At 34.0% G+C, this 23,947-nt stretch overlaps 1 protein-coding gene and 1 long non-coding RNA gene across 16 annotated transcripts in view; one reads left to right on the top strand and one right to left on the bottom strand.

Annotated features, from left to right (window-relative positions):
• LOC136030248 (uncharacterized) overlaps nt 1-4,655 on the top strand; it is a 48,192-nt gene extending 43,537 nt beyond the window's left edge. For both annotated transcript variants that reach the window (XR_010618221.1, XR_010618222.1), the window contains exon 2: nt 4,385-4,655. This is a non-coding gene — a long non-coding RNA (uncharacterized LOC136030248). The remainder of the gene's footprint in view (nt 1-4,384) is intronic.
• LOC136030245 (neuronal acetylcholine receptor subunit alpha-7-like) overlaps nt 1-23,947 on the bottom strand; it is a 189,257-nt gene that overhangs the window by 76,418 nt on the left and 88,892 nt on the right. For 8 of the 14 annotated variants that reach the window (XM_065709073.1, XM_065709081.1, XM_065709077.1 and 5 more), the window contains one exon: nt 9,206-9,250. The exons of 1 other annotated variant lie outside the window; for it this stretch is intronic. In XM_065709073.1, coding sequence (XP_065565145.1) covers nt 9,206-9,250 — 45 coding nt within the window. Of the gene's footprint in view, nt 1-9,205; nt 9,251-9,367; nt 9,413-23,947 lie in introns of all 14 variants that reach the window. 5 more of the 14 variants (XM_065709076.1, XM_065709086.1, XM_065709079.1 and 2 more) reach the window with 1 other exon arrangement.

The following is a 23,947-nucleotide window of genomic DNA, read 5'->3' as shown; positions in this document are numbered from 1 at the left end:
GGGGGGGGGGGGGGTAGGAATTTAATTTTCATTTTCAAGGCTGTAATAACTGGAAAAGAAGATATTTGTAATGTTTTTTTTTTCAGTGTAGCACCAATGACGCAGTAAGCTTTAGACTTTTACAGTTAGGGAAGGGAGCAGTATCCAAACCCTTGTTTGTAGTGAAGCTATATTTGTGTTGAACAGTTTTGGACAGACCTAATAAATTAAACTGAATATTTGATATAAAATGATGCTAATTACTGAAATTTCCCCCGGGTACTGGGGTTGTGTCAACCCCTGAATTTCTATTATTTTATCTTTAAATTATTTTTAACAAAATTGCTATCTCACAGTTTTAATCGGATGCATTTGGGGAAAAAGGGCCTTGGAGGGGTCTAGTTGCCCTCCTATCACTTTTACTCTTAAAAAGAGCACTAGAAATTCTGATATAAAATCGGACGAGCCCGTCCGAAGTTTATACTATCATCCCTTCCTCAAGAACATTATATGCCCCTGTGACATAATTTACAACACTTGCCCCTGGGTTCTGGGGGCTATGTTATTCCTGGAGTTTATGTTACATGATTTTTGGTCTAGTTCGACCAAAATGGCTATATATAGAATTTGATCAGACACATTTGTGAAAAAGAGGTTTAGTAGGGGGGGGGCTAGTTGTTATCGGGTCACTTTTGACTCTAAAATTGGGAACTAAAAACTTTGAATTTCCAATCATTTGAGTCCCATCCGAAGTTTATAAGACCACCTCTTCCATAAGAACCTAAGGTGCTCCTGGGGCACAAGTTACAACCCTTAGTTTCTCTAGGCTCAGGGGGGTATGTTAACCCTGAAGTTTTGTTATTTCATCGTTGGACTATTTAAAAAAAATGGCTATCTCAAATTGATCGGATGCATCTAAGGAAAAGATCACTCGATCACTTTTAACTCTTAAAAGTACAACTTTGACTTTCAATTTCCAATCAAATGAGCTACTTCTGAAATTTAAACACCCACCCCTTACATAAAACCTTATATGACTCCGGGGCATAACGTAAAGCAATTGCAACTGGGCTTTGGAGGTGTTGTGTAAACTTCGAAGTTTTTGTTATCTGATGTTTGAACTATTTTCAATAAAATCGCTATCTCAAACTTTTTATCGGATGGGTTAGGTGAAAGAAGGGCACGGGGGTCTAGTTGAACTCCGATCTTTTTACTATTAAAGTGAACCATAACTTTCAATTTCCGATCAAATATACCCCCTTCTTAAGTTTATACGAGCAGCCCTTCCATAAGAACATTGTATGCCCCCTTGGCATAACCATAAAACGCCTCCCTCTAGGCCCTGTGGGGTTGTGTTGGCCCCTAAGTTTTTGTTTTCTGATCTTCGAACTATTTTTGAAATTTTATCAGATGTATTTGGGGGAAAGGGGCGTGGGGGCCATTTGCCTTCCGTTCACTTTTGACTCTTAGGAAAGTCACAATAGCTTCCGATTTCCAATTGAATGAGCCCCTCTGAAGTTTATATGACTATTCCCTTCGTATGAAGTGCCTCTGGAAAAATTCAACAATGGAACCTTCTGGCCCTAGGGTTGGTGGGGGAGGCTAGTTGCCATCAGATCAATTTTGACTCTTAAAAAGGTAACTGGAACTTTTAATTTCTAATTATTTGCGTCCTCCCCCGAAGTTTATGCTAAAATCTCTTTCATAAAATAACTTATATACCCACGGGGCATAAGTTACAACGCTTCTCCTGGGTTTTGAGGGGGGTATGCTGACCCCGAAATTTTTGTCATCTGATCATTGGAAGATGTCAAACGAAATAGCTATCTCAAAATTTTGATCGGATGCATTTGAGGAAAAGAGGGTGGGGGTATACCCACCGATCACTTTTGATGACTGTTAAAAACGATGTCCGATCAAATATGCCACCTCTGGTGTTTATACGACCACTCCTTACATGAAACCTTATCTACCCTTCGGGGTATAGCTTACAACATTTCCTCTCGGGTTGTGGGGGATTTATCGACTCCTCAGTTTTGTTATTTAATCTTTAAACTATTTTGAAACTAATAGCTGCCTTAAAATTTGATTGGATACACTTGAGGGCAAACGGCCTTGGGAGGGGCTGTAGCTGCCGTCCTATCACTTTTGGCTCTTAAAAACAGCACTAGAAATTCTTATTTACAATTGAATGATCTCCCTCCGAAATTTATCTGACCATCCCTTTCATAAACACCTTATATGCCCCCAGGACATAATTTACAACACTTTTCTCCAGGTTCTGGGGGGTTGTGTTACTCCTGGAGTTTTTTTTTTATATGATCTTTTGTCTAAGTGGCTAAACAAAAAATTCGATAGGATGCATTTGGGGAAAAGATGGTTGGAGTGGAAGGCTAGTTTCCATCGGGTTACTTTTGACTCTTAAAAGGGGAATTAGAAGATTCGATTCCAAATCATTTGATTCCCCTCTGACGTTTATGCGACCACTTCTTCTATAGAAACCTTATAAGCCCCCAGGACATGTTACAAGGGGGTTACATGGGGGTTACCTCGAAGTTTTTGTTATCTGATCTTTGGACTATTTCAAACAAACTGACAATCTCAAAATTTGGATTGGGAAAAAAGGGTGTGTGCGCATGTGGAGGAGGCGATATCTGCCCTCCGATGCCTTTTGACTCATAATAATGTAACTAGAAATTTCAGTTCCCAATCAAATGAGCCAACCTTTGAAGTTTATACGAGTAAAGCTTCCATAAGAACCATATATGCCCCCAGGGGATAACTTACAACGCCTGCCCCTGGGCTCTGGGGGTTTGTGACGAACCCGGAGTTTGACTGTCTGATGTTTGGACTGTTTTTGACGAAATAATTATCGCAACATTTTTATCGGATGGGTTTGGGGGGAAAGGCGCAGGGATGGGGTTTAGTTCCCTTGCGATCACTTTGACTCTTAAAAAGTGCGCTAGAAATTCCGATTTCCAATCGAATGAGCCCTCTATTCAATTTTATGACCACCCCTTCCATATGAAGTGCTTCTGGGAAAAGAAACAATTAATAATTAAATAATAAAACATTGAAGCCGTATGGCCTTTACCATAGGCAACGCAACAGCGTTGCCTCTGAAATTGCGCTGTATAAAGCATTGTCAAACCTCATTTATATAAAAGATTAGATATAAAAATAAGCTTTTAAATAAGCTCTTTAACATCCCATGATGATTCAAAGCACCACTAGCGGCGAAAAAAATAAAATAAAAAAGAGGACACATCAATACTACCCATGGAAAACGCGATTTACCTTGTTGTTCAAGGTGGGGCGTAAGCGTCATGACCAGGGTTTTCGACAATAGTATTTTCAAAGGCGAGCCATTGGTTTGAATCTCATGCCATTTTAGAAAGGTTTCTTTTTGAAGATTTACGTGAATGTGTTGCCAAATAACCCTTTAATGTAAAGATTAACCGAAATAATATTTACCAATTTTGAATAAGCTACCACTGGTATTTTTTTTCATTTGATATTTCTTTAGATGCATTTTCAAACATTCAATTGCTACAATCATGATTAGAAGGTCCTGGTTGCAGCAACAAATAATTTAATGCAAACAAGTATACTCGTACTCTAAAATGTGTTCTCGAGGCATGTATCTGGTTTAAGTTACCCATTTAGTTTTTTTTTTTTTTTTGATTCGTTAGCATAAGGATAAGCGTAAATATATATATTGAAGTAAAAACTTTAATCATGACTAATTTAAAAATTAATACAATGTTAAACTTCGAAGAAAATTCAAGCAAAATATCTTTGTCAAAATATAATTAGGTCAAATGACATAATTCTCACTGAAAGGGTCAAACGATCTTTTTCAGATGGAAGTTACTGGAATTGGACAGATTTAGACACAACAATGAAATGTTGTGTAATGCTGTAATATGTTACACTCTGATGTAAAAACGGTTAAATCTTAATTACGAACTTTAAACAACTGGTAGACAAATAAAAACTGACAAATTCATGTTGCTTTGTCAGGTACGAACATTTAGAAACTTCCACACATGTGCTTGGTTAACTGAGCGTGCTTACGAGTTCTATTACTTACCTTTTTCTTAAGAATAAAGAAGAAGAACGAAAAAAAACGGTTTGTAGGAATGCGGTATAGTCGGTAAAGCAACAAATAAGCTTAAAGCATTAAATTATCGGTATATGCAGATGCTCAGTTCCAAGAACTGAAAGACACAACAATCATGCTGAAAACAAACACTAGAAAAGTTGCTTGTCATATACATCAACTAAACTTTTTCCATTCCCGTATCAGCTAAAACAAGCTATACCCTTGAAAAATCTAAAATTCAACTGAATGAAAAACCAGTGTTGAACCATATGAAAACAGCGACAGGTTGTCATTTTTTAGTGTTTCGGCATCTGAATCCAGTTTCTCAAATTATGCGACAAAAATTGGTGGCCTGTATTAACTACCCCAAACAGGCCTTGCAGCGATATCAGTCAAATATGGCACTTCACCCCAGAGAAACAAATTTTCAAAAGAAGCTTATATTATCTTGTCAAAAGATAAGCTTGTTTAATCATCATGCATATAATTATTTATTTTAATATTTCAGCTACTATGGGCTAGAGTTCGTTCTTTGCTATAATTTTGGTAATTACACACAGGAATTAACCTATGGCTTTTTCTTAGTTGGTATAGTAAAAGATAAATCCCAGGCAATCAGGCAGTAAATTTGTCTAGATATGACACAACATCCCAGAGTTGCAACTTTTCAAAAGAGGCTTGTTCTATACTTGTATACAAAAATACAGTTTTCTGTAAAGAAGATTAAATTTTATTATTTTTTTCTATTATCTTCTATTTCTAAATTTCTATTATCTTCAGGTTTATTTTAAATTGTGTTTTTGGTAATTACAAAAGCAAATAGATTCAGCCCTTTCCTTTAAAATGAGCCATTAAACAGCTCTGTGTGATGTTCCAGTGCTCAGCTAGCAGTGGAGGAAAAAAAGCTTTTGATGCAGAACATCGTGGTTTCATTCACTTTCTTTGTTTTTCAAGCCAATAGATTTGCCTTGTTGTTCAAGCAAAGGGACTGTAAGTCTCCTTTAAAGGGGTTTTTGCTAAGGTAGTTCCAATGATGTTCTTTGAGTTTTGATCTGACACCATTTTTAGAGGTTTCGGACTATTTTTTTGTTATTACGGGACGTATTCGTCTTTTATTAGGCTGCTGCTACCGCTGCATTTACGATTGCAAACTCTTGATCTTTCTTACTGGGTGCACTAGATCCACTTCTTACGAATTTAATTGGAATCTAATTAGAATAATTAAGCTAGATTACGAACAATTTACTTAAATACATGTCACACACAAAACAAATCTTATGGCATTCTCTTACTGAGTTTTAGTAAAGAACATACTTGATGACAACGATTTTACCCAAGTCAGTCTTTAAAGTAATGAAAAAAAAAAAAAAATTATTAGCAGACTTATCGTTGTTTACTATGTCACAAAAGTAACAATTAGGAATTTCTTAAGTTTGTGGATGTCGTCAAAGCATTGGATTAGATTTCTTCCGAAAGTGCGAAATCAACACTTCCTTTCAATGAGTTGTGAGACTATAAATTTGTACATCAGGTCATAATATGGCTCAGTAAATGTTAATTCTGACTTTGACCTACATTAATATTAATTAAAATGCTGCTGCAGCGACGATTCTTGCGATTATATCATATATTACACAAAAGAAAAAAGACCTTCGGTTTTTTTTTCAGATGGATATACTAGAGATCCAACCCCAGGGAACGAGGCAGCAGAGTTAGTCAAATACGACATCATACACAATATGAAATAATCTTGTAAATAAAGATACATTTTCTGCCAAAGATAGTATTTAAGTTTAAAAATTATGTTTCAGTACTTGCAAAGCACATAGCTATAGCATTTACTCTCAAATGAGCCCTTAAACATTTCTCTACGATGTTTCAGTGCCCACTAGCGGTAAAGAAAACAAAAAAAACAATTGAAAAGATGATACAGATCTTTTCACCTATGCAAAAAAAGTGATTTCTCTTTGGTTTTTCAAGAAGTGGGACTGTAATCTCCCCGTGATAAATAATTGACAATGGCAATTCCAAATGATGAATTTTTATTTTGAACTGAATTTTTATTTTTATTCATTTTGACATTTTCGAAGGGTATCATCATATTGTTCGAATTTCCCGTAAATTTGTTTTCACAATCAACTTTCCCTTTTGCAGCGATAACTGCAATCTATTAAAGGATGAACCAGGGCCAAAAGTAAAAAAAAAAAAAAACTTTAAAAAACAGATTAGTGAGAAAAAATTTGCATTTGTTGTTGATTCAGGGATGGCAATTACTAATAGAATTTAACATTAAAGTCTTAATGGCAAAATGTTTAAAATAGAAACCAAATTATGGAAATTTCGAAAAATAGGCTGGAAGTGGAAACCCTCAAAAATAGCGTTGGACTTATACAAGAAGTAGCCTACAAAATTGAAATCAATATTGTCAACAACCATGACGCCTGGATTAAACAACAAGGAAAATCACCTGTATCAGGAGCGTAATTTGCTATAAAACAGAATTTAGCATCTTCAAAAATCTTGTCAAAGCTAAGATAGGCCTACATAAATAACTGACAATGGCAATTCCAAATGATGAATTTTTATTTTGAACTGAATTTTTATTTTTATTCATTTTGACATTTTCGAAGGGTATCATCATATTGTTCGAATTTCCCGTAAATTTGTTTTCACAATCAACTTTCCCTTTTGCAGCGATAACTGCAATCTATTAAAGGATGAACCAGGGCCAAAAGTAAAAAAAAAAAAAAAACTTTAAAAAACAGATTAGTGAGAAAAAATTTGCATTTGTTGTTGATTCAGGGATGGCAATTACTAATAGAATTTACATTAAAGTCTTAATGGCAAAATGTTTAAAATAGAAACCAAATTATGGAAATTTCAAAAAATAGGCTGGAAGTGGAAACCCTCAAAAATAGCGTTGGACTTATACAAGAAGTAGCCTACAAAATTGAAATCGATATTGTCAACAACCATGACGCCTGGATTAAACAACAAGGAAAATCACCTGTATCAGGAGCGTAATTTGCTATAAAACAGAATTTAGCATCTTCAAAAATCTCGTCAAAGCTAAGATAGGCCTACATAATTCAAGCATCCACAGAAACAGATAAGTTTTCTCTAGCATACCTTTGCCTTAGTGATAAGCCTACTAAATGGCTCATTTTTCACGGTCATTTTCACTTGACTTGGTAAAATCTGCTCCAAATCCCCCCTTCTCATGGATTTTGACGAAATAACGCCACTATGGTAGCAATGATGTGTTATTATTTTTGTTTTTTTTGTCACCACTAGCGGGGAGTTGGAACAGCACACAGAGCTGTTAAAGAGCTCATTTGAAAGGAAGTTCCAATATCTACGTGCTAACTTTATGAAAGTAACTATTAAGACTTAATCAAAATGATAGTAAGCATTTCTGAATCAGCTACAAATGTCAGTTTTTTTCATGAGAGTGTTGTTTTTCTTTTCTTTAAAACGTTTTTATGGACCATGGTTTGTTCTACACTAGCTTGCAGTTGTAACTAAAACATTATGGCTATAGCCTGATATCATATTGTCTTGTACTTGGTCTTATAAGCAAAAACTAAATAATAAGTCATTCATTCATTCCATGCTCATTGCACTCATGCAAAAGGGTAGAAGTTTGTAGGGGTAATACGCTTTAAATTTCAGCATGAAAAATTTGAGCATATTTCCTAAAATGACCATCTATTTAGTCTTTTACTTTGTTGGTAGTCACGATGGCTCTTGATATCATTGAATGCAAATTTAATTTTGGAACATTGGAACTTTGTAGCTAAATTAAACATTTTTAACATAAGACATTTTGCATGCGTCAGTTTGTTAGAATTGTCATTTTTTAGAAGAAGGATAAATACATCGTAGACAAGAGTTGTCATAATTAATTATTAGGAGATTGAGAATCTTGAGGCTTCTTGAAAGATCTTGTGATTTCGATTTAAACTTAAAACTTAAAAAAAAAACTTTAAAATTCTACGCTTCTAAAGCTTTTACCATTTCTATTCCGGAAAAAATTGGACTGAGCCTCATGTTCAAAGGTTAAAAATTTATCATCCTTCATTTTCCAAGTTGAAACAAATTCATAATAAATACTGCTGGAAAAATGCTTAGAACAGAGGAATAATAAAAGTGAAAGTTGTCAGTATGTAAAAAATACAAGCTTGTGTTGTATTTCCATCACAGTATGACGGAAATTGAGTGTTGGACGAAAAAAAAAAGCAAAAATAATTTAAAGATTAAATTAAACTAGAAAGAATATGAATTTTCAATGTAATCTAGAATAAATTTTGAGCCAACATCATTTTATTGTTCCTTTCCTATAGTAAAATCTAGTGTATTTAACGAGAGAAATGATTTTTTTACTGTTATAGAAAAAGTCTAAGTACTCTGCCTTAAAAGCTCCCCCTGTGCGGCACGTTATGCTGATAGAAATTTGTAGAAGGAGTTAATACGTGATGTCTTGTAACAATCTTCTTTTCTTTTACTTTTAGAGATGAAATCAATCAACAAATCCTAAATTTAATAAAGGCTTAGCAATTTGTATTGTTCCATGCACCTTTTCCTGGACACACTGTGACACATAAATCTTGAGTCCAGGAGAGGAGCCAAATTTCAGATAAGGGAGTCTTGTCAGTTGCTTTGTGTTAACCGAAAGATGAAATATCTGGTGCATAGAAAACAGTAGAGAATAAAACTAATTTTAAAGTATGTTGCCTAGTGCACTGAATTAAAGTTATAGTTGTACCTCAAAATTTTAAACTTATGTTTCACGACATTATTGCCCTTCGACATGTTTTCAGAATATTGGACTTAGAAGCACACAACATTCAATTGAAAAACATATGTGTAATTAATTCTTTGGATTTTTTACATCCATGAACGAGAAGCGTTATGTTGGTTCGCATGATCTGATTCTTTCGTTTCAGTACAAATACAGCTGCAACAAGGTTTAATTCCTTTAATCTTTTAAATATCATATTTTGTTTTTCTAGAAGTAGATTATTTTAAGCATTGTTCTTTTATGCAATAAGTTCCAACAGGGATTAGTTCATGCGGGGGAAAGATCCATGCCTTGCAAACGCAGTCCGCATTCCTACTTACCAATTTCAACCACATGTTGGTTATGAGAAGTTGATTCTTCTCGTCCTTAAAAGGCAAAATAAAAAAGAGAGCATTACAAATTAAATAGCAACATTGATAAGGACGTACAACATAAGGTGGCTAAAGAATTTTATTGTGCCCACATTTAGTATACACACTTACCATTTGAAGCCACACATTTGTCGTCAGTATCTGGTTCTTTTCATCCTTAACACCAAAAAAGAGAATACCAATTATGGTTAAATCACTGCTTGGTTCACGATTACAACCTTAAGAAGAATTTTTGCCTACTTTCGCCCAGAATGATCGTCTACAAGTTAAGCCTTATTCTGCATCTATGAAAACTGCCCAAAAATTTATAAACAGTATATTTACAATGCAACATGAACTAAGTAGCACTGGCTCACTCTTTTGAAGATGTACTGAATAAAGATAAGCAAAAACAAACTAAAAGCTACAGGCTCTTTTTTACATATTGCTTAGAAAACACTTGCTTACTACCCCTACCAACTACTTTGAATTTTTTCATTGCCCTCTTCAGTATCATGTATGCTAACAGCAGCACAGCCTGTTTCAAACAGTTAGTGGTAACGAACTGTAGTAAGGAGCAACCCGGCTCAATAGTAACCGGAACTCTTAAAAATGGAATTTTGGTACCAATAGTTACATCAAAAGAATCTCATTTTAATGCTGATTTTAAATATATAAGTTTCATCAAGTTTAGCCTTACCCATTAAGAGCTACGAGCTTGAGAAAATTTGCCTTAATTTAGAAAATAGAGAGAAACACCCCCTAAGAGTCATACAGTTCTAACGAAAATCACACAATCAGATTCAGTGTATCAGAGCACCTTTATGCAGAAGTTTCAAACTCCTATTTACAAAAATGTGAAATTTCGCATTTTCTGCCAGAAAATGACACTTTGTGTTTCACTGTTTTTTACTGTTTTAAAAAGTAGAGTTAAGAGAAAGAGTCAAAATTTAGCGTAAAGAGCGGGGCGTTGAGGGAGAAAAGCCCCTTTCATATACGGAGTAATTTCTGTTCGTTTTAAGGTCGCTCCTTACTTTCAGTTATAAAAACTTGTTTTTTTTATTTAATTCAACCACAGAACGAGGACTATGTAGTAATTTAAAGTGGTTTTAAACACCCGTAAAAGCTTTGGTTAATTTCATCTCTGTCATTATCACTACATCGAGCCCCAAAAACTGAAGCGATTCTATCCCGAATAAGTCTCCTTGTCCCATTATACAGTAGGTTATATTATAATTGTTTAAACGAATTCGATAATTTCAGGAAAAGTTTTTTCGGGTGGAATGAGAAGAGGACTTTGAGTTTTTTGCTGCGAGAGGGTGGCATCTTTCTTATAATGTCACAAAATCATGCCTGAGCATTACCTGAATGAGCAAAGGGAAGCGACAAGAAGCCAGCAAGCCTGCTTCACGGACCTTTTGGCTAGTCTTCAATAAAACCTTCTGTAGTGATTAAATGAAAAAAATAAGTTTTCTCAACTGAAAGTAATGAGCAACATTAAAACTTAAAACGAACAAAATTTTTTGCGCATATTAGGGGGTTGCTCCTCCTCAACACCTCGCTTTTTGAGCTTAAGTTTTTTAATACTTTTACAGAAAGCTTATTGTCGAAAAATTAAGCAAAGAGAAAAAGGGTTTTAATTTCGACAAAGCAGTGAGCAAAAAAACAAAATATAAAAACAAAACTACACTTTAACTAAAAAATAAAGATAATCAGAATATTTTGACCCCACGTCCGGGAGCCTTTCTCAACGGAAAAAAATTACAAATGACAAAAAAAAAGAAACACATTTTTTTTAAAACATAACACAAACAAAAACACGACAACTAAACACACGAAAAATAATATTCCTATGTTACGTTATAAAAAAATTCTTCTTTTTTGTTGTTTGTAATTTTTCTTTTCGTTGTGAAAGGCTCCCAGACGTAGGTCCGAAATATTCAGAATATTTCTATTTTTTAGTTAAAGTGTATTTTCATTTTTACATCTTATTTTTTGTTCACTGATTTTTCGAAATTAAACCCGTTTTCTCTTTGCTTAATTATTCGTAAATGAAAAGCAGTGTGGTCTAAGAAATTATTTGAAAGCTTATTATTGTTCTAATTAAACGAACCTTGTGTTTTTGGGAGTCGTTTTTAAAGAACTGGGGCAAAACTCGAACTTTAGCGTAAAGATCAAGACGTTGTAAAGGAGCAAACCCCCTCATACTCGCAACAATTTCTGTTCATTTTATGTTTTAATTCTGCTAATTAATTTCGGTTGAAAAACTTGTGTTTTTTTTTTATTTAATGTCTCATCATTTTTTAAATAATGCCAGAAATCTAACCCCACCTCCACGGAAAAATGCCTCCTCCCCATGGATATATTCTCTGGACATTTCAACCCTGACGAAAAGTGACCCTAGAAGGTTATTTTTAACATCTCCATGCAGAAAATTGACTTGGCAAAGAGAAAGCAAGACGTAAAAATTGACTTGGAAAGAGAAAGCAAGTCGTATAAGAATTCTGGTAATCTTCCCCTATGTAAAATTTCCCCTGAAAGAGCCATCCCCTGGAAACTTCCGTGTCCATGGATAATTCCCCTGTGGAAAGTCCCCGCATCAGAAAATTTGACCCCCCCCTCGGAAAATGTCTGCATACTTCCCAATAATAAATACTATACGTAAACAACGGGCAAATTTTATAACTTAAACCTTTCCCCAGGGGCTGTAGGGGGTCATGATATATCCAAAAATCAGTTGTTCGACCTTTCAACTGTGCTGAACAAAATGGCTATCTCAAAATTTTGACCGGAGAACTTTGAGAAAAATTGTTCGCTCGAATGAGCCCTCTTCCAATATTCTAGGACCACTGAGTCGACAAGATCACCCGGGGAAAAACAAACAAACAAATGAACACGTATCCATGATCTTCCTTCTGGCAAAAAAATACAAAATTCCACTTTTTTGCAGATAGGAGCTTGAAACCTCTATAGTATAGTTCTCTGACACGCTGAGTCTGATGGTGTGATTTACATTGATAGTCTATGAATTTTAGAAGGGGTTTTCCTTCTTTTTTTAAAAAAATCGGGCAAGCTTTCTCAGGCTCATAGCCTTTGATGGGTAAGACTAAACTTAATGAAATTTATATATTTTAAATCAGCATAATAAGCCGATTCTCCATTTTCTAGAGTTTCGATTATTATTGAGCCGGGCCGCTTATTACCTACAGTTCGTTACCAAGAACTGATTGATATTATAGCCTTAAATATCGTTTTGAAACTTCTCCCACTCTTTTCAAAAGCTTGGTTCGCTAACTATACTTACGTACAATATTATGAGTTCTAAATTCAGGAATTTTCATAATAGGCGATTTTACAGTGAACTATCTAGAAGGGGCTAACTTGTTATACTGATTTCAGTCATTTAGTTTAAAATTTGGGATCTGTTCTCTTAATGTCAAATCTAGTGAACTTTTCTTGTGTAAATCTTTTGCCAATACCTTGATCAAAATTAATCATTTGGATTTACCATGGGAATTACAACATGCTTATATTTCATTTCCATCAGATCCAAAATATTCCCTAATTTTGTTCAATATGGGACACTGGTTTTGGTTTACAAGGCACACCCTAACATTTATACCGTTAAACGGCTAATAAAAGATTTATACCGTTTATACATATTAAAAGGCTAAAATCCCCTTCTGTTTAAGCACCGTCTGGGGTGTTTATATAAAGTTCGACATTTGCGAGAGATGGAATGCTTCCTGAATAATTGAGCGTTTGTTTTATTCCAACGCTGGGGCAGAGCGTCAGTCTCTGAATAAAAACCATAACCCCTCCCCTTGCACCATATATTCAATAGAGAGATATTCATGATGTTATGCGTGCCAAAACAAGACAGTGGAAAAACTAGCTACCTCATGTCAATATTGCGGTCAAATTGTTGTTCAAAAAGTGAAAAATCAAACTTCACAAATCAACACACACCCAAAAAGTCAAACAATATTAATGAAAGTCACACCATGATTTTCAGCATATCAGAGAACCTGCGATAATATCCCTGTTCTACATAATAAGAAAAAATAAACAATACTTTTTCGGGCACAAAGAATTAGAAAAATCCTCAAATGAAACTTTGAGTAACCGAATGAAGATTCTTAGTTCTAGGGGAAAATTTTCCACTCTATATTGATCGAAACAATGAAAAAGGAAACGTCTTAAAAATCGATAAAGATCACTGGATGGATATGCGAATCCAACAAGTGGGTTAACAATGAATATTGATAGGGTGGACTTAGGAACACTTACACGAGCAAGGTTGCAACAGAATCAGAGGATTTACTGGAAGAAAACGATCAAGTCTGTAGTAATGAAGTTTAGTTTTTGGTTCGACCCTTCAAAATGGTCTTGATGCTTGACGGAAAATACGTACAGGCATACAAGAAAGTTATGAGAAAATCGTACACAAAGGATCCAAAATAGAGAGAAATATTTGTCTCTACTTATATTAATTATGCCAGGAAAACATACAATTTTAAGGCGTTTTAAAGAAGACATTAATTAATTTTTTGTCCCTGTATATTCAAAAAATAATCGGTGAAGCTCTTTCAGAGACAGTGTTCGATATTTTCGGGGAAGAGGCCAATAAAACTTCTAGTTAAAGTACTGCCAATGGAAAAATTAACACGCCATTTTTGGGGCATTACGTTGTGGAGAAACACCTCGGTCTTTCTAGTTTTCTATGGTTTGTTTTCCTATACCGTTGATGACAGTTCATTCAAAGAAATTGCCAAGTGTCTAACCTCTAAGGTTCTCATGAAAAGTGTGGATGTTAGGTCAAGTTAATGATGCGACATTACATTTTGGAAGACTCTGTGATGTTCTTGCATCATGACAAACAAGGACAGTTCTTGATAATCCTTGATATAGAGCCTACAATGTCTGGGCTGAAACAAGTTTTTTTTTTTTTTTTTTTTTTTTTTTTTTTTTTTTTTTTTTACGTCAGAGAGGACTAACTGAATTAGATGCGTCAATTTTTTGTTTGTTCCACTAATACTTCTGCTTTCTAGTAGAGAACTGCGCTTAAGCAGGCTCTAGTTTCAAATAAAATCTTCATAAAAAAAAACAAAAAATTAAAGTAAAAAGCCTGCATAAAAATCTTCGTAAGGAATAATAGAAAATAAAATCAAATTTTATCTTCCACAAATAAGAATGGTGTTAACCCGCTAAAGAGCTTACTGACACTTGTATTTCACTGAAAACGGTATGTATTTTGAACAGTGTGGTTAAGTTTTTCAATAAAAAAAGAAAATAATGATAATAATCAAAATTGCAAAAAAGAAAAAAAATTCCTTAGAATAATGATATTTCCAAATTTTAACTTGAATTTACTATTACCAAAGGGCATATTTTCGTTAATTAAAGAAGTGTTTTAAAAGTAGGGATAAACATTTACTGTGTATGACACTAGTGAAAATATATCGATTTTTAATAATGTAAGAATAATAATAATAAATCAAAGCAATTTTCCCTGGGCATCCTCCTCCTCAATACCCGTCGCTTTATGTTAGCGATTTTTACTGTTTTATAAGAAAATTTCTGATTCTAATTAAGTGGCCCTTGCGTCTCAGGAGTCGTTCTTAAGGAATTGGGACAAACGGTCGACCTTTAGCGTAAAGAGCGGGGTATTGAGGAGGGGACAGTCTCCCTATATACGGAATATTTTTCGTTCTTTTTAAGTTTTAATGTTACTTTATACTTTCAGGAGAAAAAACATCTTGTATTTATTTAATTTTTTAGCGTTTTTCAAACAGTCCCAAGAATACCACCTCAACGTTTATGGAAAATCTCCCCCTCCCCCCAAAAAAGAAAATCCTCCGTGGAAGAATTTTTCCTCGTGCGTAAAATCCTTCCCCCAGGAAACTAACTCTGGACAATTCCATCCTCGCTGCAAATTACCTGAAATTCCGCCCGAAAAATTCTCTTTAGAATACTTTTATTGAAAAAAACACTTGTTTTTCATTTGATTTTTGATCATTATTTAAGTCATGGCGGAATCCACCTTATGTAGAACATTTTTTTGGGGTTAAATGCCTCCCCCATGGAAAGTTTCTACCGTGGAAGATTTCCCAATGCAGACTTTCTCCTGGTGATAATTCCCCCGCAGAGAATTCTTTCCGTATAAAATCCCATCCAACCTAAAAATCCCCTAGAGATTCCCACTCCACGTGTAAAAATAAGTCGCCAACGCGAAAGTAAGACAGATAAAAGGAATTTCGAATATGAATTCTGTCGAATTCCCTCCGCGTAAAATTTCTCCTGGAAAGTTTACCCCCAGAAGTTTTCCTCGCAATGAAAAATTATCATCGTAGGACGTCCATCCCCAGAAAATCTCCCCGAAAATGTCTGCATTCTCCCCAATAACAAATACTATGTGGGCAAATTTCATATCTTTCAGACTTTCACCCAGGGGCTTTGGGAGTCATATCATCTCTAAATGCATAGTCGTTAGACCTTTCAATTATGTTGAACGGAATGGCTATATAAAAATTTTTATCAGACAACTTTGGGGAAAAAGAGCGTGGGAGGGGGGCTAGTTGCCTTCGAATCTTTTGTGGTTACACGAAAGGGGCACTAGAAATTTTTAATTTCTGTTGAAATGAGCCGTATCCCGATCTCCCAGGATCATAGGTACGATACAATTACCCCCGGAAAGAACAAAGGGGGAAAAAAAACAACAGCAAATAAACACGCATCTGTGACGTGTGATTCTGACAAAAAAAAATGCCAAATTTTTGCACATTGGAGCTTGAAACCTCCGTAATAAGGTACCCTGGTGCGCTTAATTAAGAAGATTCCTTCACTTTTAGGGAAGGATTTCCCCCTTTTTTCAAAATCAAGCAAATTTTCTCTGTCTTGTAGCCTTTCATGAGCAACATCAAACTTAAGAATATTGTATATATTGCAGCCTGTGCTCCTTTCTTATCAGATAAATTTCCCTTTTCTTTTATACATAGATTTACCTATAAGATAATTTTATCTACACCTTAAACTCCCGTAGAGGCTAGCCTATTTTCAATGGTATAATTTCAAAAAGTTCGTGGTAACGAACTGTAGCAAGGAGCGACTCGGCTCAATAGCAACCGAAACTCTAAAAAACGGAACCTTGATACCAATAGTTGCATCCAAAGAATTGCATCTTAAAAATGATGATAAAAATGATAAAAAATGAGAAAACCATTTAGCCAAAAAAAAAAAAAAAAAAAAAATAATATGCAAACTTTGTCTTAATTATTCATGTGCGGTGAGCCAAAACAAACGTTCAGAAATTAAATAAGAAAAAACAAGTTTTTTTTTAACTACAAGTAAGGAGTGAAATTGAAACTTGAAACGAACAGAAATTATTCTGTATATTAAAGGGATTGTCCCCTCCTCAACGCCTCGCTCTTTACGCTATAGTTTTTTTTTATTGTTTTAAAAAGTGGAGTTGTGAAAAAGAATCAGCCTTTAGCGTAAAGAGCGGGTCATTGAGGAGGGGACAATCCATTTCATATACGGAATAATTTTTGTTCGTTTTAAGTTTTAATGTCGCTCCTTACTTGCATTTAAAAAACTTGTTTTTTTTTATTTAATTACGAGAGGGAATGAATTGGTCTATACTGAATTTCTAATTTAGCCTTTCTCGGGCTAGCTAAATCTCATTGAAGTATAATTTATGCGCAAAGCAAGTTTAATTTCAAGTCCCTATTGATTTTATTACCCCACGACGGCACGCAATAGTGGAAGAGGCAGCCTTACCTCTCTTCTGTATATACGCTTTTTAAGTTAGTCCCCGTTCAGAATTTACCTAGCTGATTTTGTAGTTGAAATTGGTAATAAAAGAGAGCTATTTTCTGCGACTATTATGGATTATTTTCCCCGAATCCTGGTAGGGTTCAGAGCAGAGTATTAGCAGTTTACAGCCATTGTAATATCTACTGAAGAACCTGCTCTCCTCCAAAGAATATATCAATATAGAAATTATTGGTGGAACACGCCGTGGCATCTTAGGCCAAATAGTGTGGAACTTAATCCCCATCACAGATAATACACTTGTTGTGCCAACACTGGTTACTATCAGTGCAAGATGAATTCGTAGAGCCTAAGGCCCGTCTCATCCGCGATACTATACTTGAGTACCATTGCAGTGGCACTGTCGACGCTCTTCCACTTATACTGGCACCGTTAGAATGCTAATAATAATTTAAATCTAAAAAAACGATTCTTTTTATTTATTTATTGTTATCAAAATTCTGTTTTTTTTTAGAGTTTTGGTTACTATTGGAACAAGTCGCTCCTTAATTACACAGTTCGTTGCCGCGAACTGTTTGACACAGTTAGTTGTAAATCAAATGTATAACCTTTCAATATAAGCATCTGGATGTTATTTCACAAGTGTACAGGGAATAGACACCGTAAGATTACAGTTGCTTTACACTAAAGGGAGATAGATCCCTGATATTTTGTAGTCTTCGGCAGGGAGGATACCGGAGTTCCTATATTGGTAACTCGAGGGGATTTCTTTTCCGGCTATTACTTTTAGTTGGTTATATCTCCGTTAACCCCCCCCCCTTCCGATAAGAGTACAAAGTGTAGTTCTTCACTACAATCAGGACATCTATCAGGGTAGTAGATATTCAGAATTTGGGATGAATAACCTAAAAAGGAATCTTAACTCCAACAGTTATAACACTTATTTTCGTTTTAAGTTTAGCTGGATCTTCATTTTACTTCTGTTTGTGTTAGATTTCACCTATTCATTCATTGCAATATCTATTAGTTTTATGTTTGATGGATTGTTCATTTAATTTTTGCTTGTTTGGAATTTTTTTTGGAAGTTAAACTTCAAAATTAATATCTGTTTGACTTTCAACTAAACGAATTTTACCAATGCTTAATTTTAGAAACATATGTGATTTCTTCAGTTTTTCTGCTCAAGTGCTAAAATTTTGGATTGTAACTGAAACTGTGGGCGAAATTTGAATTTAGTTTTAGCGGTATATGCTTATTTTTATTTATATGGATTGAACATGTCTAGCGATCAACATTGCTCAAAGCATTCTGATCCTGTTGACACCCTTGAATGTGAAGTATGTAAGTCCGCCACCATATTTGAAGAGTATTTTTATTTTAATTTTTTTATTGCTGTAACTGTTTGTTTGAATAAATGGATCTCGAGGTCGTTTATCCAAAAAAAAAATCCTGTTTATTTTCATTTAAAAAAGATAAAATAAAATCGCACGCCACGAGTCAATGTAACCAGATTTATTTCCTTCATTTATTTTTTGAATTCTTTTGGGCCTGTCTATATGCCTTACATTTTGTAAGCAGACGAAGACAAAAAAAAAGTTTGCGCGCTACAAATAGGTACAATTGATTATTAATATAGTTTTTATTTGCAGTATCAAGACCCAGCTATGGAGGTTTCGTGCTTCGATCCCCAAAAATGCGGAATTTTGTGTTTTTTAACCATCACAAGAAAGATCCCGAATGAATGTTTTTTTTTCTGAGGGGTGATCGTATCGAACCATTTGTCCTACAAGATCGGAAGAGGGCTCAACCAGATGAAAATCAAAACTTCTAATGCTCTTTTTTGAGTGATCAAAAATTAAGGTTATTTTTCCCCCGAAGTCATTTGATCAACATTTTGTGATAGCATATTGTTCAGCATAGTTGAAAGACCCAATGGCTATGCCTTAAATGCATTCTAAAACCACACTGGCTATACATGACGTATGAAACCAAGAGAGGAGAGGATATAATAAATAAAATCAAATAGGTGAGAAAACGGGGATTTTGTCATCCAGTAGCAAAATATAAAGATGAAAAACAAGCAAGTATTGGAAATTGAATCTCCTCTTGTTTTGATCCGTCGACTATGGGAAAAAATGAGCGTGGGAGGGGGCCTAGGCGCCCTCCAATTTTTTGGGTCACTTAAAAAGGGCACTAGAACTTTTCATTTCCGTTAGAATAAGCCCTCTTGCAACACTCTACGACCACTTGGTCGATACGATGACCCCTGGGAAAAAAACAAAACAAAAAAACAAACAAATAAACACGCACCCTTGATCTGTCTTCTGGCAAAAAATCCGAAATTCCACATTTTTGTAGATTGGACCTTCAAATTTTCTCTATAGGGTTCTCTGATATGCTGAATGCGATGGTGCGATTTTCGTTAAGATCCTATTACTTTTAGGGGATGTTTCCCCCTATTTTCCAAAATAAGGCACATTTTCTCAGGCTCGTAACTTTTGATGACAAAGACTAAATTTGATGAAACTTATTTATTTAAAATCAGCATAAAAATCTGATTCTTTTGATATATCTCTTAGCATCGAAGTTCTGTTTTTTAGGGTTTCGTTTACTATCGAGCCGGGTCGTTCCTTACTACAGTTCGTTACCACGAACTGTTTGACTACGCGATTGACGTCACAATTTACAAAACACTGACTTGGAAGGAAAACTCCCTGAAATACGTTTCATTTTATAAATAATATTTTAAAGTAAAATTAAAATTGAATAAGAATATACATTAAAATAGATTAGCACTTCTACAAATGAAATTATTAGAGACATTACAACTCCAAAAGATCAGAAATTATTCTAATTACAAAGGGGCTCCTACTCACTCATCGCCCATTTAGTTGCTGACTTAAGGTAATTCGCAGTACAAGTTCCACTTTATTTAATAAAATGGTTAGAAACGCTCCGCAAGAAAAATCACATTGACGCAAGAGTTAATGCTGTGTTCCAAAATTCAACTCTCAAATTACAAATTTTATCCTGAATATGCAATAATTAATAATTGTAAGTTATAACTTAATTTGACTAGCATTGAATCAGTACTGGTCTTCTCATTCTTTTTCCTTGGGGAGATTTCATTATGTTTATGATCGTAGAAAGTTGGACTAAAGCTTAATTTAATCGCAAAAGTATATCTAGTTCCCTCTTTAATCATATGAACGCAACTTGAAACTGATTCAGGAATGGTGACTTATATTTTGACTAATCCTATAAAATCTGTTGGAATTTCAAAGAATAGCCTGAAACTGCTTTAAATTGGTGTCAGTAGGAAATGTCTACTTTACCATTTGAATCACGTTAGTTGATAAACCCATATATGAGATTTATGGTCCCCATCTTGAGCAACAAGGAAAATAACTTTTTCTCAGGGGAAGCACCGATAGTGTTGCCTCTACAGCTAGGTTCTTTGATATACTGAATCCGACGGTGCGGTTTTCATTAAAATTCTATGACATCACAAATTTTCTCAGGCTCGTAGCTTTTGATGGATACAATTAAACTTAATGAAACTTATATATTTGAAATCAGCATATTAAGGATATTAATATCAGCATATTAAGATATTGGTATATCTATTGGTATCAAAATTCCGTTTTCTAAAGTTTCGATTACTATTGAGCTGGGTCTCTCCTTGTAGTTCATTACCACGGACTGTTTGATTACCCATAAAAATCCAAAGAGGGATCATTGAAATATTGATCGTTTATTTGTGTTACCAAAAGTATTGTATTCATATAACCTTACAGTTTCATGGAATGTAATTAAACAAATAGAAAAGGTTTCTCAAATAAAGTAAGGAGCAAGTTTAGAAACTATAACAAATATAAATTGTTCTGCATATAATTGGGGTGTCGTCATTTGTGTCCCGGTATCCCAATCTGTAATTTCTCTTTGAGTGTCCCGGTCGTCATTTATATTCCCTCTGTCCCGGTCGTCATTTGTGTCCAGGTGTCTCGGTCTGTAATTTCTCTTTGAGTGTCCCGGTCGTCATTTATATTCCCTGTGTCCCAGTCGTCATTTGTGTCCCGGTGTCCCGGTCTGTAGTGTCATCTTATAATGACGTCATATACAAAACCTTATAAACTTATAATGACGTCAAATGCAAACCCACAAAAAAACAAACATGCATATATACAACTTATTTTTATATATATAGATACAGTTTCCTTTTAAGTTTTTTTCTTTTTTAGTTTTTTCTTTTCTTAGTTTTTTTCTTTTTTAGTTTTTCTTTTTTTTTAGTTTCTTCTTTTTATTGATTTGTTTTCTTCAATTTGTCAATGTTCATTCTAACATTCACACTTGGAAAAATCTTTAAGTGCCAAGCATGCTAAAGCTCCAACAATTTATAATAAACGTCAGAGATTTGGGTATCTGTTTTAAGGTTTTCGAATTACTTTAATCTATTGTCAAAATATATTGAAATATTTGTGCAATTCCCAGTTTTTTTTTAGTTTTTTAGCCTTTTTTAATTTTTTTTCTTTTTAGTTTTTTACCTCTTTTTATTTTATTTATTTTTTATGTTTTTTTTTATGTTTTTTTTTAATTTTTTAAATTTTTTAGTTTCTTTTCTTTTTTTTTTTAGTTTTTTCCCATTTTTCTTTTTTCAGTTTTCTTTTTCTTCTTTGTTTTTCAGCGTCACTATGAAATACATATCGCCGAACCTTTGTTTTTTTTAACTAAAATCTGGTAGGCATTGATGACCTTATCCAAGTCAAAATCCCAAACCCAATCATCATCGCTATCATTTTCAGTTTTGATACGCTTTGACTCTCGCTGTCCAGGTGGATTTTCATCTAACTGCGCGGTTTTGCGTTCTTTAACCACAAGCCTTTTGGCATTAACCCTTTGAGCAGATTCCTCGGCTGTTTGTTCTGCCATTGTAGGATTATACTAAAATTTCTCTTTGAATTAACTATTTGAGCAGCTTCCTCGGCTGTTTCTTCTGTCATTTTAAGATCTATTCTAAAAATTCCTCTTTACGTGCCAAGCTTGTTAAAGCTCAACAATTTATAATAAACCTCAAATTTTAAGTATCTATTTTAAGGTTTTCGAATTACTTTAATCTATTGTCAAAATATTTCGAAATATTTATGCAATTCCCAGTTTTTACATTTTAGTTTTTTTTCTTTTTCTTCTTTATTTTTCATAATCTGGCGTAACAGACATAGTGCAACAGACATAACACACAAACAACTTATTTATTTATATATATATATATATATATATATATATATATATATATATATATATATATATATATCTATATATATAAAAATAAGTTGTCTGTCTGTCTGTGGATGTGTGGATGGATGTGTCAGGTGACGTCACCTGAAAAAACTGGATCAGGTGACGTCAAAACTGAAAAAACTAAAAAAGGCAAAAACTACAAAAAAAACTAAAAACTAATAAAAAAAATAAAAAAGCTAAAAAACTAAAAAAACTAAAAAAAGGCAAAAACTACAAAAAAAACTAAAAAAAAAACTGAAAAAACTAAAAAAAGGCAAAAACTACAAAAAAAAACTAAAAACTAATAAAAAAAGTAAAAAAGCTAAAAAACTAAAAAAACTAAAAAAACTAAAAAAAGGTAAAAAACTAAAAAAAATAAAAAATAAAAAAAAACTAAAAAAAAGGAAAAAACTGAAAAATAAGCTAAAATAAAGGTAAAAACCAATAAAAAACTAAAAAAAAAAAGGAAAAAACTAATAAATGACGACACTCAGAGAAAAAAAAGGCAAAAACTACAAAAAAAACTAAAAACTAATAAAAAAAATAAAAAAGCTAAAAAACTAAAAAAACTAAAAAAAGGCAAAAACTACAAAAAAAAACTAAAAACTAATAAAAAAGCTAAAAAACTAAAAAAACTAAAAAAAAGGCAAAAACTACAAAAAAACGACACTCAAAGAGAAAGCGACCAGGACAAAAGGAATGTTCGATTAGCAATCAACAAAGCACCGGGACACAGGGAGTATAAATGACGACCAGGACACAAGTAAAAAAAAAATTAACAAAACTAAAAAGAAGGTAAAAACTACAAAAAAACTAAAAAGAAAAAAAAACTAAAAACTAATAAAAAAACTAAAAAATCTAAAAATATAAATAAACTAAAAAAGAAAAAAAAAGGAAAAAAATAAAGGAGAAAAACAAAACTAAAAAACGAATGTATATACAGACCGGTACAACGGGATACAAATGACGACCGGGACACAGGGAATATAAATGACGACCGGGACAGAGGGACACAACTACAACGGGGACACCGGGGGAAACAGGGGGATATAAATGACGACCGGGACAAAAAAACTAAAAAGAAAAAAAAACTAAAAACTAATAAAAAAACTAAAAAATCTAAAAATCTAAATAAGCTAAAAAAGAAAAAAAAAGGAAAAAAATAAAGGAGAAAAACAAAACTAAAAAACGAATGTATATACAGACCGGGACACCGGGATACAAATGACGACCGGGACCCGGGACACAGGGAATATAAATGACGACCGGGACACAGGGACACAACTACAACGGGGACACCGGACACAGGGACACAACTACAACGGGGACACCGGGGGAAACAGGGGGATGTAAATGACGACCGGGACACCGGGACAGGGAATGGTCGATTAGCAATCACCATCAACAAAGCTCAAGGGCAATCATTAGAATCATGAGGTATAGATCTGAATACAGATTGTTTTCCCATGGACCATTATATGTTGCATGTTCAAGAGTCGGTAAACCTGACAATCTATTTATATGCAAAGACAATGGGACAGCAAAGAATGTTGTATATTCGCAAGTTTTACGTAGTTAAAACCATATATATATATCTATCTATATTCACAGGTGGGACATAGGGACACAACTACAATGGCGCGTAACTATTATGGCGCGTAA

This window comes from Artemia franciscana, chromosome 8 (assembly GCF_032884065.1).
Source record: "Artemia franciscana chromosome 8, ASM3288406v1, whole genome shotgun sequence".
Taxonomy (NCBI): domain Eukaryota; kingdom Metazoa; phylum Arthropoda; class Branchiopoda; order Anostraca; family Artemiidae; genus Artemia; species Artemia franciscana.
The sequence above is the reverse complement of the archived record's forward strand: the minus strand, read 5'-3'. Positions and strand labels throughout refer to the sequence as shown.